This window comes from Aedes aegypti, chromosome 3 (genome assembly GCF_002204515.2).
Source record: "Aedes aegypti strain LVP_AGWG chromosome 3, AaegL5.0 Primary Assembly, whole genome shotgun sequence".
In the NCBI taxonomy this organism is placed as follows: domain Eukaryota; kingdom Metazoa; phylum Arthropoda; class Insecta; order Diptera; family Culicidae; genus Aedes; species Aedes aegypti.
This window is the reverse complement of record NC_035109.1, coordinates 220,771,385-220,786,851: the sequence shown is the minus strand read 5'-3', so window position 1 is coordinate 220,786,851 and position 15,467 is coordinate 220,771,385. Positions and strand designations below refer to the sequence as shown.

Here is a 15,467-nt window from a genome sequence, read left to right as displayed (position 1 = left end):
CGCAATGACACACCTTGTAAAAAGTTCGAATCTACATTTATCGATGAAAAATTTTCAATGCATGAATGGTGATTATCTTCCTTCTATACAGTGGGGGACCGAAATCCGTACAGGCTCAAAATCTGTACACTTCATACAAATAGTTTCGTTTTGTATGAAGTGGACGGATTTAAATTCATTTCTTAGGTGCACGGATTTCGATTCCGCACGGTAAATGAGCTAATGAATATTAACGTTTTTGCGAAAATTGAATTGTGTTCATGCGTGAAATTCTCAACTTTTTGAAACAATGTGTCGGGGATTAGTCCGACCAAAATTGATTGTGACCTCCACTCGACCTTCACCAGATGTATCTCTTTTTTCCTTATCCAATCCAATCGGCTCAAATTCCTATGTCCTGGTCGTCCTTAATCCCTCAAGATCCTTGCCATCCGTTTATCTTCTTCCATTGCATGCAGAACAGAACACAACAATTTCACAAAAACACTTTATTACATTAAAACTACTGGACTTTATTCGCTAAACACTACAAACATTTATTACTAATCTAACAACTTAAAATCGAGCAGATGACCATCGATGACCGTTCGAGATGTAGTGGTGGTAGGTAATCGAGTAGCTCAATTTCAAATCCATCGCACAGGGAGTTCCTCGTACGGCGAGTATGCCTACCAGGAGTTGATGTAGCTCGCGGACAAATGATTCAAATGATTATGGACGACACGATCAAAGAATCATCTCTCATATAACCTCTAAAAGTGATATGAGCAAGAGAAATACGGTTGTTACTTAAAATTACATAGCTGAAAACGATTCCGTTATTACAACTTTTATAAATACAGTATTGGACAAAACATTTGCAACTTTTTCGATTTTTCATACAAAATGACCAACTTTGGTGAGTTAGATCTCAGTTATTTATGGACCGATTCGAATGAAACTTTCACAAAACATCAGATATAACTTGAATTTTAACATATATTTTCGAATATTTTTTTCCAATCACAAGTTTATAGGTAATAACGGTTTGACTATAGTGTAATTTTCGACGAAAAAATCAAAACTTTTTATCTCAAAATTTGATAGCCCTACACAAAAACTGTCTTCAGCAAACTTATTCAAAAATCATCAAAAAATTCACTTTAGTCAAACCGTTACTACTTTTCAACTTGTGATTGGAAAAATCGCTCAAAAATATATGTTAAAATTCAAGTTATGTTAAAATTTCATTCAAATCGGTCCATAAATAACTGAGATATAGTTTATCAAAGTTGGTTATTTTGTATGAAAAATCAAAAAAGTTGCAAATGTTTTGTTCAATACTGTATGTTCAGTTTAGCATGATTCACAAATTACTAAAAAGAATGCAGAATCTCCTTAAGAAATCGCCAACCTTTAGGCGTATTCCGTAATTCAAGGTGTTTCTTATTTTGAAATAAATAAAATAATACATGGCTACTAAAAGTTTGGCCCTTATATCCGGCTTCAGGGACCATGGTTTTAGTAAGTAATGACCCGACCAGAACCACATAACAAGATTATAACACATTTCTATCAGCAGCAGTTAAAAATAACAGAAGTTGATACAATTTTGTAATCAAGATGGCTTTGTTTTCAACTTGTTATATTTTTAGTAACACATTTATAACAACATTTGTTATATTTGTGACATCGCATTTATAAGTTTGTTGCAAATATCATCCGATGTCATAAACAGTAACATAGTTAGCAATAATTTTGTTATTTTGTAACATCCTTGCAACACATTCTGTAATAATTTTGATACAATTGTAACAGGGTTTGTTATATTTTAGTTTGATTTGGTGCAAATTTTGTTAGAATTTTTGTTATTTTAACTACTAACGGTACATGTTTTGTAACAACTGGTGATATAAAAAAAGCATATCAGGTGAACACAGTTTGTTATAATCTTGTTTCTTCCGTCTGGTCGGGGATATTTTCAATATTACCGAACGTTGTTTTCCTCGGTGATCAATGTTACCCCATATCAGCTAAATAAAAAAATCACTTAAAACCTTTTTTTAAACATGCTTCAAACTTTCAGAAAAAAAAAAACCGTATATAGACACAGTGGCGTAGCTAGGGTTTACGGGGCCCGGTGCGGAGTCAAATTTGGGAGACTTTCACAATAAAGATGTGTGTCAATCGACCAGGCAATTAATCAAAATACTATACTTTCAATCAACATAAAGATTTTTAATTGAAAATAATGGACCTTGTGTTCATCTATTGTTGAAATCGTTCTAATGTTTTATTTAGTAATCTAAACTGCCGTGAATCGCAATTCGATTTGTAAAAAGTAGGCATTGAGAAAATGGGCTCTGAAGTTTTCCAACTCGTTTTACATACGAATATTCAAAAAATTACAGAGGATTGTAACATGTTTCAATTTAATGAAACGTTCAAAATTTGCTTTTCACTACGATATCTTTCAGATAAAAATATAAAGATGATCGAAACAAGTTACATTTTTGTGTTTCACGGTGTGAAAGTCTGCAGTGGGACTAATATGCGGTTACTTTTCATTATGGGACAATTTGACTTGCTGTTTTTTTTCCTAATTTTTCCGAACAAATCATATTATTTCACTGGTGCTGCTGAAAGAGCTTTGGAAGAGATGTTGAATACTGAACTCAACTAAATATTGACGAAAATGCAGATGGGACTGACTTGCGATTTACGGCAGTAAAGCACATTGAAGAGTAATATGCCGATAAGACCACTTCAAAGCTGATAGCGGGCAAGAGATCTCAAGCCCGAAAATAATCTGAACGTTTCAATAAGGATTACTCAAATAATCCGACCAGACATCTCTCAAAGCGTGTTTCCAAAATGGGATTTTATGATTTTCCTCATCAATTTCATCAGAATGTAATTCAGGTATTTGCCTTCAATTTTCTTGAGGGTTTCTTCAGGAGTAAAAAAGACAATTTTTAGCCTGGGCTAGTTCATCTCGGGACCAACAGCATTACTTCTCTTCCGAAGGAAGTCGTCACTGAAAATTATTTAGTGACTATCTCGGAGATGGGATTCGATCCCAGGTCCTCGGCATGAGAGGCGTGTGTTCTAACCACTACACCAGGTCCGTCCCCTATTCCCAAGGAATTCATGTTCCTGAAATACCTTGAGGAAATCTACCAGATTTTTTTCCAACGGTACCCTCAATTTTTTTTTTTCTAATGATACCCTCAAAATGATTTCTAATGATTTCCCAAAAAAGTAATCAAAGCATTCTTACATGATTTCGCTAGGAATTTGTCCAAGAAGATGTCAAGGAAATTTTTCAGAAATTATTGGAGGGAATTCCAGAAATAAAATCAGGAAAATATTTCTAAACGAAAGATATCACTGATGAAATATATGATACATTCCTGCAAGAGATAAATCTTTCAAAAATCTCTAAATCTCTTCTGGATTCTTGAGAAAGTTTTGGTTGAGTATAAAGAAAAACTAATGAAATGGATTTTGTAATTTTAACAATAAGTGCAGAATACACTTAAAACAAATCCAATAATTTCTGGATTAATTTATGAGGAATCCTTGGTTGTGGTTGAGAAATTTCTGGAAGAATTACTAAAATGTTTGTGGAATAATCTCTGAAAGGATTTATGGTGTAATTTCTGGGATAATCTGTGAGGAATGTTTTGAAAAAAATATTCTAAAAACAACTAGAAGTATTGCTGAAAAATTGCCATAAGAGCTTTTCGAGGAATTCCTCTATGATTTCTCGAAATCATTTTAACACGAATTTCTTCAATGTTCACACGAATTTGCTAAAACAAACCATTTTTATTTTCCTGGAAGAATTTGTGTAGTATTATTTTTTAGATAACCCAATATAATATTTGGAGAAATCGGTACAAGAATTGAAGGAAAATTCTAGAAATTTTCGATGTAATTCCGTAAGGATCGGTACACAAATTATGTCACGCTAAATTTCATTTCTTTCGACCTACCCCCACCCCCTCCCATATGTCACACATTTTGTATGAGTCCTTAAATTTTTTTCTAAGGCTTTTCACACTTGGCTTGACCCCCCCCCCCCCCTTGGAGCGTGACATAATTTGTGCATGAGCAAATTAGGAAGAAATTCCACTAGGCATATCTTGAGAAACCAAACGTAGTCTTAGACAATGTAACAGTGAATATACTGTGAAAATTCATGAACCCTTTCTTAGGCCATTTTGTGACATACAAACACCATACCATTTTTATTAATATAGATTTTTAAAACCAATTCAACAAGTTCTTAAGACTAATATAACATTTTTTATGGTTCCCTGGAGAAATTTTCGAACCTATTTCCTAGGAAAGTTCTAAATGAATCTCTAGAAGAATTCGTGAAGATGAAAATCTATGAACTTATGGAGCAAAAGCTTAGATATCTGCAGAACCTCAAGAATTTACATCAATATGTTATGTAAAACAAAGACTTTTGAGATCTGTTCACCTTTGTTCGCATTATCGAAATATGCTTTGGTACTTTTCAAGAATGTATAAAATATTATATACAAATATTCATTTTAGCTTTTCGGCTTGGTTCAGAATATGGCTCATAACAAAATGTTCCCAAACAGCATAGGTTCGGGTGGGTCACTATTTTCTTGAAGCAGCTCTTTTATGGTTTTAGCAGCTCAAAACTGTAACGATTGTTTATTGAATTATTTTTCAGAATCATATAATCGTTACTTCACTTACACGAATAGCTTCCTTCCTTCAACCAATTCTCCTCTTCCTGAATATCCCAGAACCTTTTCCTCTTTTTACTGAGGTTTCCTTCCTCTCTGCTTTAATTATTGAAACAAATTATATTATGTACAGGAATCGACTATGATGGAGGTTATGTTTTTGGGTTTTCGGCTTTCAGTCTAGGAATCATAAACGGATTTCGGTTCTACACCTGACGTTTCGGTCACTTTTATTGTGCCTTTTTCGAAGGATAGACAACGATCACTCCGTACACTCGTTTCATGTATGTCTTAAACATAATTGTACGTCGGACCATAAGTGTTTCGAGTTCCCTTCTTCTACGATCGTTTTAAATCTACCGGTTGAATTTTGGTGTACCTCCTACGATAATTCACTACCGTCACTTTCGCGCCAGATATCAATTTCATATTGTTTTTTTTTTCTTAAACATAATTGTACGTCGGACCATAACTTGGGGACGTAATGCCGAAAAGAAGAAGAACTCTTAGGGCCGATTCGCTTAAGCCGTAAACCACGTTTACCCATACGATTGAACCAGGTTTAAGCGGGGTGAAGAAATCGTTTATTAGTTTACAGTAGGATGAACCTTGCAGCTATACTAATAATATTGCAATATCAACACTGCTTCGGTCAACCGCTACTTATCTCATGGTATACGCGAGCGCTCTGAACTCCAGCTTGGAAGAAGAAGAAGAAGCGGCCAAGTGGATGGCACCTACATAGACTTTTCCATGATTTAACAATGCGTAAACTTGAGCGGCTTGGATTTCCGGACTGGTTGATCAAATAGCTACGATCTGGGACAGCAGGTTCGGTTTCAAGAAACGCAGAAGTTCTATAAGAAGCTCAACGCATCCTGCAATGACTTCATGTCGTGAGCTGAGATGTGCAGATTTTATAATGAGAGCATCTGGTCGGACGAACGTCAGGATTTCCTTGAGGATCTCCGGGGATAATTGTTGAAGATAATCCTGAAGCCCTATTAGGACCGGCCTAAAATGTCTCATGGCGAACAAAAGTTCTTCCTGGCAAAAGCACTAGTAGAATCTCTGGATAAATCGCTGTATGGATTTATTTTGGAGGAATAACTGGTAAAATCCCTGGAGGCATTTCGAAAGAATTCCTGGAGAAATCCCTGGAAGAGTCTCTGGAGAAGGATTTTTGAAATAATCTCTGGAGGTTTTCCTGACGCCCCATTCCAACTTGTCCTAAAATTACGATTACTGACAAAAGGTCTGATTCGTAAGCATTGAAATATCGTTTAACTCATAGATAAATCTTCGAATTCCAGTCAAGGATTTTTTAGATTGGAAATGTTCTCGGCCTACCAGAGCATAGAATATATTCATATCTGCCACACGATATACACATGCAAAAATGATCAATCAGCAAAAAAAAGCTTTCAGTAATTATTTGTAGAAGCTCTCATAAGAACACTGAGAAACAACAAGAAGAATTCAATGTTTGATTTTTGACATGGTTTCTATAAAATATCATGGCTTTGTGCACATGGTGCTCTTGAAAATCGAAATGAAAACCCATGAAATATGAACCGCGTGCCATAAAGCGTATGAATATGATATGTGCCAGTTCCTTCTGAAACAGGTTCCAGGTGCTCTTATGCTTTCGTGCCCAGAATGGCCTTACTTACTAATATTGTCCTGGGATTCATTCAGTTCAAAACTGAGTTAATACTTAATGTGTCACTTTTTCGTAACGCCGCTCCTGAATTACAGCAATTTTACAGCTTCTTTACTGTGCCGTTTGGCCAAAAATGATCCCAATGCACAAGGAAGGCTGGCCAGAAACCAAACATTTAAACGAAAACACTGCCCAAAATACCTTCATGCAAAAATCATACTTATGACCATATTAGCAGTTTAAACCGTAAATACAATAATTCAACAACTTTTCTTATTTTTCAGCTTCCGTATAAATCGAATCGAAGCTCCCATAATCAACTACGAAGAAGACTGCGCCGAATCGCTCACCATCTACGATGCTAATCATCCGGATCCGGCGCGTATCATCAAAACTTTCTGCGACACATTTTCACGACCAATGGAGAAGATCGATTTCGTGAGCACCGGTCGATCCCTGTACGTGAAGTTCCTCAGCAAGACAGGCTCTTACAGTGGTAGTTCGCTGTACTATTGGGCACACTACGACTTTTTCAACAACACCAAATACGGCGATCCGGTGCAGAATACACTTTGCGATGAGATTTTTTACGCTTGGAAATACAACAAGGGCGAGCTGGGGTCTCCAAGAAACACTTTAATCTACAAGCGAGCTGCTGGAAGTGATGTGCGATGTCAGTACAAGTTCGTTACGGATCGAAGGCTGTTCTCGAGAGTCGTTGTTGAAGTCACTTCGGTTATGTTCAAAGAGGTACCGTACTCGATGACTGCTTGCACCAGATGTCATGAAGAACGCGTCGATAAACTGATTTTGTGGGAGGAGAAGGATAAAAATCAAAACCGGTTGGCATGCTTCTGCGACAATATTCCCCGTCCTGTTCGAGTAATTTCGTCGGGAGATCAGATGAACCTAGAACTGATCATTCAAGGCCAACATGCGACGACCAGTTATTTCAAGAATCCGAATACCTTGTTCGAAGCAAACTATGAATTCGCTCATGGTCCGATCTGTGGTCCAATTACTTTAGGACCGTCACCTGATGGAGAATTAGTATTCCCGTACAAGAATGCCCTAGGCATACAGCTGAATGAGAATCGTCGCGAGAAATGTATATGGGAGCTCAAGGTTGCTGCCCAAAGAGATCTGTGGCTTCATCTAGATAAAGCAAGGTTTGCCGAAAAGAGCTGTGAACATGCAAGAATTGAAATCTATCTTGCAGGAAGGCTGGAACCAAGATTCATAGTGTGTCCGGAGAATGTCACCCTTGCTCGAGACTTCGCTATCCTTTCAGCAGCTGAACTAGGATCTGTCGAAAATGAAAACGAACCACTGCCAGTGTTAATCCAGTATACGGGTGATAGCGCCATTGGCAAGAATGCATTCAAATTCGTGTGGACCGAACTTTTCCACCTGCCGAGAAATGCTGATGGAACCTTGGCGACTTCGTCTATGTTCAAGGATAGCTGTGATTTCTACTGTCCTGGAGACCAACACGTATGTATTCCAGAGTACCTGCTGTGCAATGGAGTTTCAAACTGCCCAAATGTGTCTGGTCTTCGTGTAGTCGAAAGCAATATCGATAAGAATTATGAATACATCGAAGAGAACTACATCCGTGCTGGATTGTTTGATAAGGAGTTCTTATTGAACATCCCATATCTAACGGACGAAGCACCAGAACTGTGCCGTACCAAGTACATTCCCAATACGGGAGACTACCCTGATGTGGTAGAGTGCTTCCAGTTTCCCGTCATTCAGATGGTGGTGGCTGGTGTTGTCTTATGTACGCTGATCATTCTCGCCTTCACCATATATTGCCGACTGTACGGCCAGAAATATTACGACTGAGACGTGCCTCCTTCGGAATGGAGCAGCAGTTCTCGTCCAAACTTTTCAGTAGATACTGTGTAGCCAAGTGAAACTCTTAGAAAAGGTTAAGTTTTAGCATAATACAATGCAACCAAAAGCAAGCATGCCTTCATTTTCCTCCCCCTTTTCGATAGTTTATTCGTCCAGTAAAGAAAAAACACACAACACTCCAATTAACGGATTCAAGTCACAAACTTTAAAGTGCACTGCGATGAAAATCGACTCAAAATATTAGAGAGGGAAGGGTTGCAATCAGGTTGGGATCGAGAGCATTCCTAATAAGACAGTTTTGCTAGCTTCGTTTCAGAAGTTTCGTTTGGCAGACAAGCTTACGGATGGGAAACAAAAACGCAAAGTGACAAAGCAGCCCTTCTCTCGACAAGTTAAGTTTTAGGCAACAGATTTTCCTAGTTTTTCCGTTTGTAGGATCAAATTAAAAAATAAAACATCCACTCGGCAGTTGAGTGGCAGCGGAAAGTTAGTCATTTACAGAGTAAACCAAAGAGAGAAAGAAAGCGCAGAGTGTTGACATGCCGTTGGTGCACTTGAAAGTCTCGCCAGCAACACTGATCAACCCTTTGTTATGTATTGTCAAGTAGAGAGAAAAGTTATTTAAAATCGAAAGTAAATACAAATTTAAAACCACACTGCACAATTTGTAAATATGAGCAACAAAATGAACAAATTTAACGAGATGAAATAGGAAAAACCAATTCAATTATATACAACTGCAGATAAACTTGTAGAGATGAAAAAGAAAGATGAAGGTTAATAAACGAGAAATAAAACTAACAACGGTAGCAAATCTCTTTTCTAGATATCACAGATTTATTCCATTATTCATACGTACTTGAACAATCAATTCAATCAATCAATCGGGGTTTTCAAAGAAGGGTGATCGAAAACTGATTCCGGGAAACTAGTCGAACATGCCTAATAATATTAGCTACAATATACAAATTGCAAGCTTCAAAACTACATATTTCAATAAATTGCATAGAATAAAGGATCTGATTCTAACAACAATCCACTCCTCATTACTAGATATTCCGTATCTTGATATCGTGTTAGAGAACCATGGTAAACGTTGGATTCCATGGCTAACTCGATGGTCCCTTGGATCGCAGTTGCATTGGTTTTGTGTTCTGTAACTAGATATTGCTGTGTGCGTTTGAAACGCAAATATGAAATGTGAAAACACCAAACGCGATAAGATTCTCTACAAGAAATGCGATGCCAAAGTAAGCTTTTCTATGCTAGGTTGGCGGTGAAATACATGGTTGCTGCTAGGTGTCCTTTGATTGTTTCGTCTTGCCGCATTTGAAGCACATTTAGTGAGGATTTGCACGTCAAACGCAAACAGCAATACCACCCTAACTCGATGTTTCCTTCAATATCGAGCTATGGAGATTTGATTCTAATTGAACGTCAATGTAACTACGCATGCCGTTAGCAAATTGATCTGGTCAAAAGAGGAAAAGGTGAAAATTAACCCTCTTACACTTAAGGTCTCCAACTGTTTTCAACTAATCTAACATAAACCAATTAGATTTAAACTTGTGATGTAGTTATAATAAGGCTTGCTAATACTCCTCAAGATCGCCAAATGCTGTCGTTGCCTCTTTGTAAGCGTGCGAAAAATACTTATCAGAGAAGCAAAATAAGCAAGGAAGAGGCGACACAAAACACAACAGAGGAAAATTCCATAAAAAAGAGAGCTATCACAGCATTGTTATGTATTTTACTCAGGTGGCGAGTAAAAGTAAAAGAGACTAGTGGCACGCATTAACGTTCAACGCTCCGTCTTCGTAATCATCGTCATCATCGAAACTTCAAAAGCAGTTTTTCTGTTCAAAACTAAAAATTATTTGATGAAAATGTGTTCAGTATGTTCCGGCTGGAGAATAGAATACAGTGACCACATTTTCCTGTGAATTTTCTTGATTTTAAATGAAAAAAATGCTTTTGAAAATTTTGAAATCATTGACGGATCCTGCCCCTTAATGATCTGCGGCACCCAATTAAATTCATTAGAGTTTTCAAAAATATACTTATTGGCCCAATAGTATCACTAGGGAGGTGGACCATTTTACATAAAGACGTTTCGAATAATGCCATTGTGCATAAAGTGGTTGCATACAAGAACAGGTAGCATTTTAAAGAAGACATATAATTCTCAATATGCTGAACGTGCATCATGCCAAAAGTCCATATAAGAAACGATTTTATGCAAAACGTTTTTATGCAGTTAACAGCTTTTGTTCTAGTATTTTTTATTCAAAATATGTTTTGTTATCCAAAAAATCCAAAATATTTTGGGCGAGAAGTGGCTTAGCAAATAATTCTACAAAACCAATCAGTTCTGATAAGCAATTTTCTAGAAATCTCTAAATAATAAAAACAAATATGAATCCATACTTCAAGTATAGTTCAGCCGAAAAAAATAAAATAGAGAATTGAGTGATGTAGACGAAATCTAATCTAATCTAATCTGAGCGCTTGCAGTTCTGAAGGATGTAACCAATTGCACTTCCGATCAACTCGCGGAACTAGCAAACAACTTACGGTACACACAATTCACTGCTACATGTACATCGAACTAATTGAAAAATATAAGGTACAGTGGGGGAAGTGTATCAGTGGGGTAAGTGGATCATTTGTCCATAGTAAGCATAAATACTTGAATATATTAAATGTTTTTGCACCATTGCTTCGTTTTAGGTTATATTCTTACGTCCACACTAATACTTTTGCAAAACTGGTAATACACGTACACTAACACAAGCAAACAACAAGTTGCAAAAATCAATTATATTCAAAATTGGTTTCTATTAATCAAAAATCCATTGTATCTCTGTCTAAAATCCAATACTATTAGTTTTTTCAGCACAGGGTGAGCATTTCAGTTCTAATTGAGTGACTCACAATGAAAAGTATGTGATTTTTATAAATAAATACAGATATAATGGACATGGTACACTTCCCCCTACTTTTTGATGGGATGGGGTAAGTGGATCAAGCATTAATATAGCATATTAGCAGACTGCTCATGCGAATTTGAATAAGTTTGAATATGCTGAAATATTGTTTTCCTTTAGCTTTTTTCATTCCCAGCTTAAATTTGTTAAAGCTCCATAGAAAATTTGAATTAATCCACCCAAAAGTATTTTCAATCTTTCTAGTTTTATAAAAACACAAAATAATGAATATTTCAAAATTCAAACGAACCTTATCGTGGTTTATTTAAGCTGAATTGTGAAAGGGCAAAATAAACAAATTTTCCAAATGAAATCATATTATCGTACCTTATTTGACGATATAAATTGTTCTAGACGGATGGTACTATTATATTCACGAATAGAATAAAAAGATTTCAGTCTGTTACACAAAAGTAAATGTAACTAATATTTTTAAACTACGAATGTTTTTCGAAAACATCATTAGGAACAATCCTACAATACGTCTGCATAACTTATGAAAATAAAAGAAAATACATTTTCTCCAAATTATTCTAGCTACAATATTTTTTTAGTGTGAATTAGTTTATATATATTTTTTATAATATTTAAAATAAAGATACTCTTTAATTTAAAAAGTATCAAAATGTAACATAACTTGCACCAATAACAAGAACGAGAGAAATATCATTTTTACCATACATAATTACACCGCATTTGTTGAGAGAATAGTTTTTTTTATTGGTGATCCACTTACCCCACCATAGTGGGGCAAGTGGATCATTTGGCGCAAATTTTTAAGTCCCTCATACTCAATAAATAACAATCAGAAAAATCAAAATAAATCTCGATTTGAAGTATATTAGTCCCTCATTTGTCATCCACAGAAAAAAGTTTGAATTACATTATTAAGGTTAGCTGTACATAACAATGAAGTTGACTATTGATTTTTCTGTATCCACTTACCCCACGGTACCTTAATTTGATGGATTTCCAACCGTACTCTTCGAACTAAATAAATTAATTTGGCAAAACTCTACACCTGAAACAGCCGTTTCGCGATTCTACCAGCCGAAATGAAAATTTGCGAAGAAACGATTAAAACGCGACAGAATTTTCAAAACACGTCAGCCCGCTCGCGTGGCTAGCTATGATCTAAGACAAGACGTGACAGGTCAAAGTACAAAAATGAAACCAATTGCCTGTCAAAAAAGAGCACTTCCCATTGGTCGTTTTGGCAAAGGCCTACTTTCACATCGTTGAATTGGATTGCAACAGGGCACTTTGTTGCTAGCCAGGCCGTGTTGCTAGTTCATAGATTGAAGTTTTTATCAAAAGTTTGTAAATTTTTCATGAAATCTTTTTGTTTCAAATCTATTTATATATGATGTTGAGCTCAAAACATGTGTTCCTACAATACTAAATTAAATTTAACATTTTAAATTGAGACAATTTAATGGAAATTATCTCCAATCTCGCTAAAAATACTGTCGGTGTTGAATATCAACCTGTTTATTTTTTATTCTAGCATCCTTTATTGCACTGAAACAATGAAGTGTGCAGTAAACAATCAAATTTTGATCCCTGATAATTGAATTTGTTCACAAGATTTGGCTTCTGTATCGTCAAGGTTATCGACTGAAAAACAACGGGGCAGTCTTAGTTGAGCTGTCACGTCCTGTCCTAGGCTACGATCAGAGAATTGAGTGATGTAGACGAAAAATCCTAAAGTAATTTTGAACAGCCTTTAATTACAGTATAAGCTTGGAAATATTTATAGGCAAATTAATATATATTGCCCAGTTTGCCTTTTAGTAATATTTGCAATTTGGTAGTTCAGAGTAACCCATTGTATGCTATATTTTAGGCCGCATTCTAAAAAGATGCCTAAAATCTGTGTCCGTTTTGATTGTTTGTCAGCTGTCTTTGAGAATATGCCAATGTTCCATGAAAGATCAATACTAATATTTCATGTACATTTTTTAAATCGTTTTTATTTTGTTTTTAGTCAATTTATCAATAACTCCGTTTTTGGCAACAAAATATATCCATTTTTGGCAACATTTTTGAATACCACTAAAATATAATAACTTTTGTAAGCATAATCGTGTCTTTTACTTTAGTCATTCAAACAGCAGGTAAGCTACACACCGACTACATTCCCGAGCTCAAACTTTTCCGGTATTCCTAAGTCCCACCAACTACTACGGGCTCATGTACGCGCTTATTTACTTCGGGATGATCATTGGTCACGCATTCTTAAAGCTTAATTCATTAATCTCCACCAGCATCTCAGCTAGAGACCAACCTCTTACTGTGTAACCAGCCTATTTTGGTCTGCCAGTCTTTATAATAAGTCTTTATAATAACCACTTGTCTTCAAATTGGGAACAGTTCGTTTGAACAAAGCACAAGCACAGACACAAGAGCAATAAAAACGAACAGTTGACAACTGATCTCCGAGTGTGATAGACGTATTGAAACATTGTTCCGCGTATCAAATTCCCGTGACTCCTGTTGTGGAAGAAGTTTTGCATCTCCAGGATGGTTTCACACAGGAAAAATACGCTCGTGGTGGACTTTAGCGTCCTAGTAAAGTGACCCGTGCTGGACCAAGTGGAGGAATTTCTCAAAAAGGTGATTAAACTAGACATGGCTGACGTGAATAATATTCAGCTCCATAACCTGAAGAACTGTGTATTCATCGAGATGAACAACGCTGGTTTAGCTCCTTGCATACAGAGGCAACCTGATCTGCAAAACGCATTTACGCATCAAGGAGTGACGTAACGTATTCCGGTTTATGTGGACGGTCCAATTACCACCGTGAGAGTCACTGACCTCCCACCCCAAATGTCGAATACTGTAATTACTGATCTTTTGCAGCAGTACGGTAAAGTGATCTCCATCGAAAATGAGCAGTAGAAGAACCTTTTTCACGGGAACCCAAACGGTGTCAGAATAGTTAGCGTTAGCGTTAGCGTAGTTACGGTATACTTCGTAGATTGGATACTAGCAACATTCATGTTTCTTTTTAATAATCTCATCCTGACTACTTTCAAGAACAAGGCAGGGGAGTATACCTTGTTCAAATCATAAACAAGAATACTAAAAGCATGAATATCGCTATTCCCGGCCACGCCCATCTTTACCGTAACTTGGGATAGGGGAAGGAAATGTTGATGTAGCACTTACTTAATGAGAGGCCACCGACTCAGCGACACCCTCATAAGTGCTACGGAGTTGGAGGTTGGGGAAGGTATATTGTCAGGATTCGCCTAGAAAGCTGGCGATAGACCATAAATATTTGTTGTTTAAGCGTTTTCAAATTAATCTTTTGAATGCCGGCAATCAAAAGAGAAAACAATAGCTTATTTATAGTATAATATTGCAGTAATATTTTTGCTCAACAACCAGTAAAAAGCAAAACCGATCCCTCCAGGGTCATCGGATTGTGTAACGATACGCGTAAAAAAAAAAAAAAAAAAAAATCACGCCTATTGAAAAACTGTACTGTGCTCATTGAGAAACTGTACTGGGTGGTACTGTATTTTTAGATAATCGAAAAACGAAAGGAAGCGCGTTCGAACTAAACACCCTAGGACACAGTCGGTTTTTCTGCTCAAAATTATACGAAGAGCAGGATCGATCCCTCCAGGGTCATCGAACAGTTAAAAAGCATCCACAACCGATTGTTAGTTGCGTTACACCCGCCCGGACAGAATGCGCAATCTGAACATAATTATCAAACTCCGAAAATAACATTTTCCGTTCAAGAAACGATCAGAAGTTCCACGACGCGAACAAAAACGATCCGGAAGGCTCACAAAAGAAAAAGTATCATACTGGAACAAACTCACCGGATTGATTCTCTAAATTTATGTGCTGCATGTCACTTCCGGATGGTTCGGTGAACTTAGGACAGCCAAAAACCAACAGTACTGAGGACACAAATCAAACAAATTACTTTTTCATTTTTCACTTTTCACTATTCCATTTCTGAATGTAAAAACGGTCCTGCTTGGGCTTCACGAAGCACTACCCAGCAAGACGCTCCAAAACAGGAAAAAAAAAAAAAAAAAAAAAAAAAAAAAAAAAAAAAAAAATCTCCGGCGACGAAAACAAGCGCGAAACCGTGAGCCAAATCTATCGGACGACGCAAAACCGAACTGTCCTGCTTGGGCTTCATGAAGCACTATCCAGCAAGACACTCCAAAACAGAAAAAAAAATCTCCGGCGACGAAAACACGCGCGAAACCGTGAGCTAAA

At 36.6% G+C, this 15,467-nt stretch overlaps 1 protein-coding gene across 1 annotated transcript in view; it reads left to right on the top strand.

Moving 5' to 3' along the window:
* The window catches only part of LOC5578183, a 241,769-nt gene extending 232,736 nt beyond the window's left edge, over nucleotides 1–9,033 (top strand). Inside the window, exon 8 of the mRNA XM_021849975.1 lies at nucleotides 6,657–9,033. Within this exon, the coding sequence (XP_021705667.1) occupies nucleotides 6,657–8,220 (1,564 nt within the window). The 3' untranslated portion in view covers nucleotides 8,221–9,033. The remainder of the gene's footprint in view (nucleotides 1–6,656) is intronic.
* Nucleotides 9,034–15,467: the final 6,434 nt, after the last annotated feature.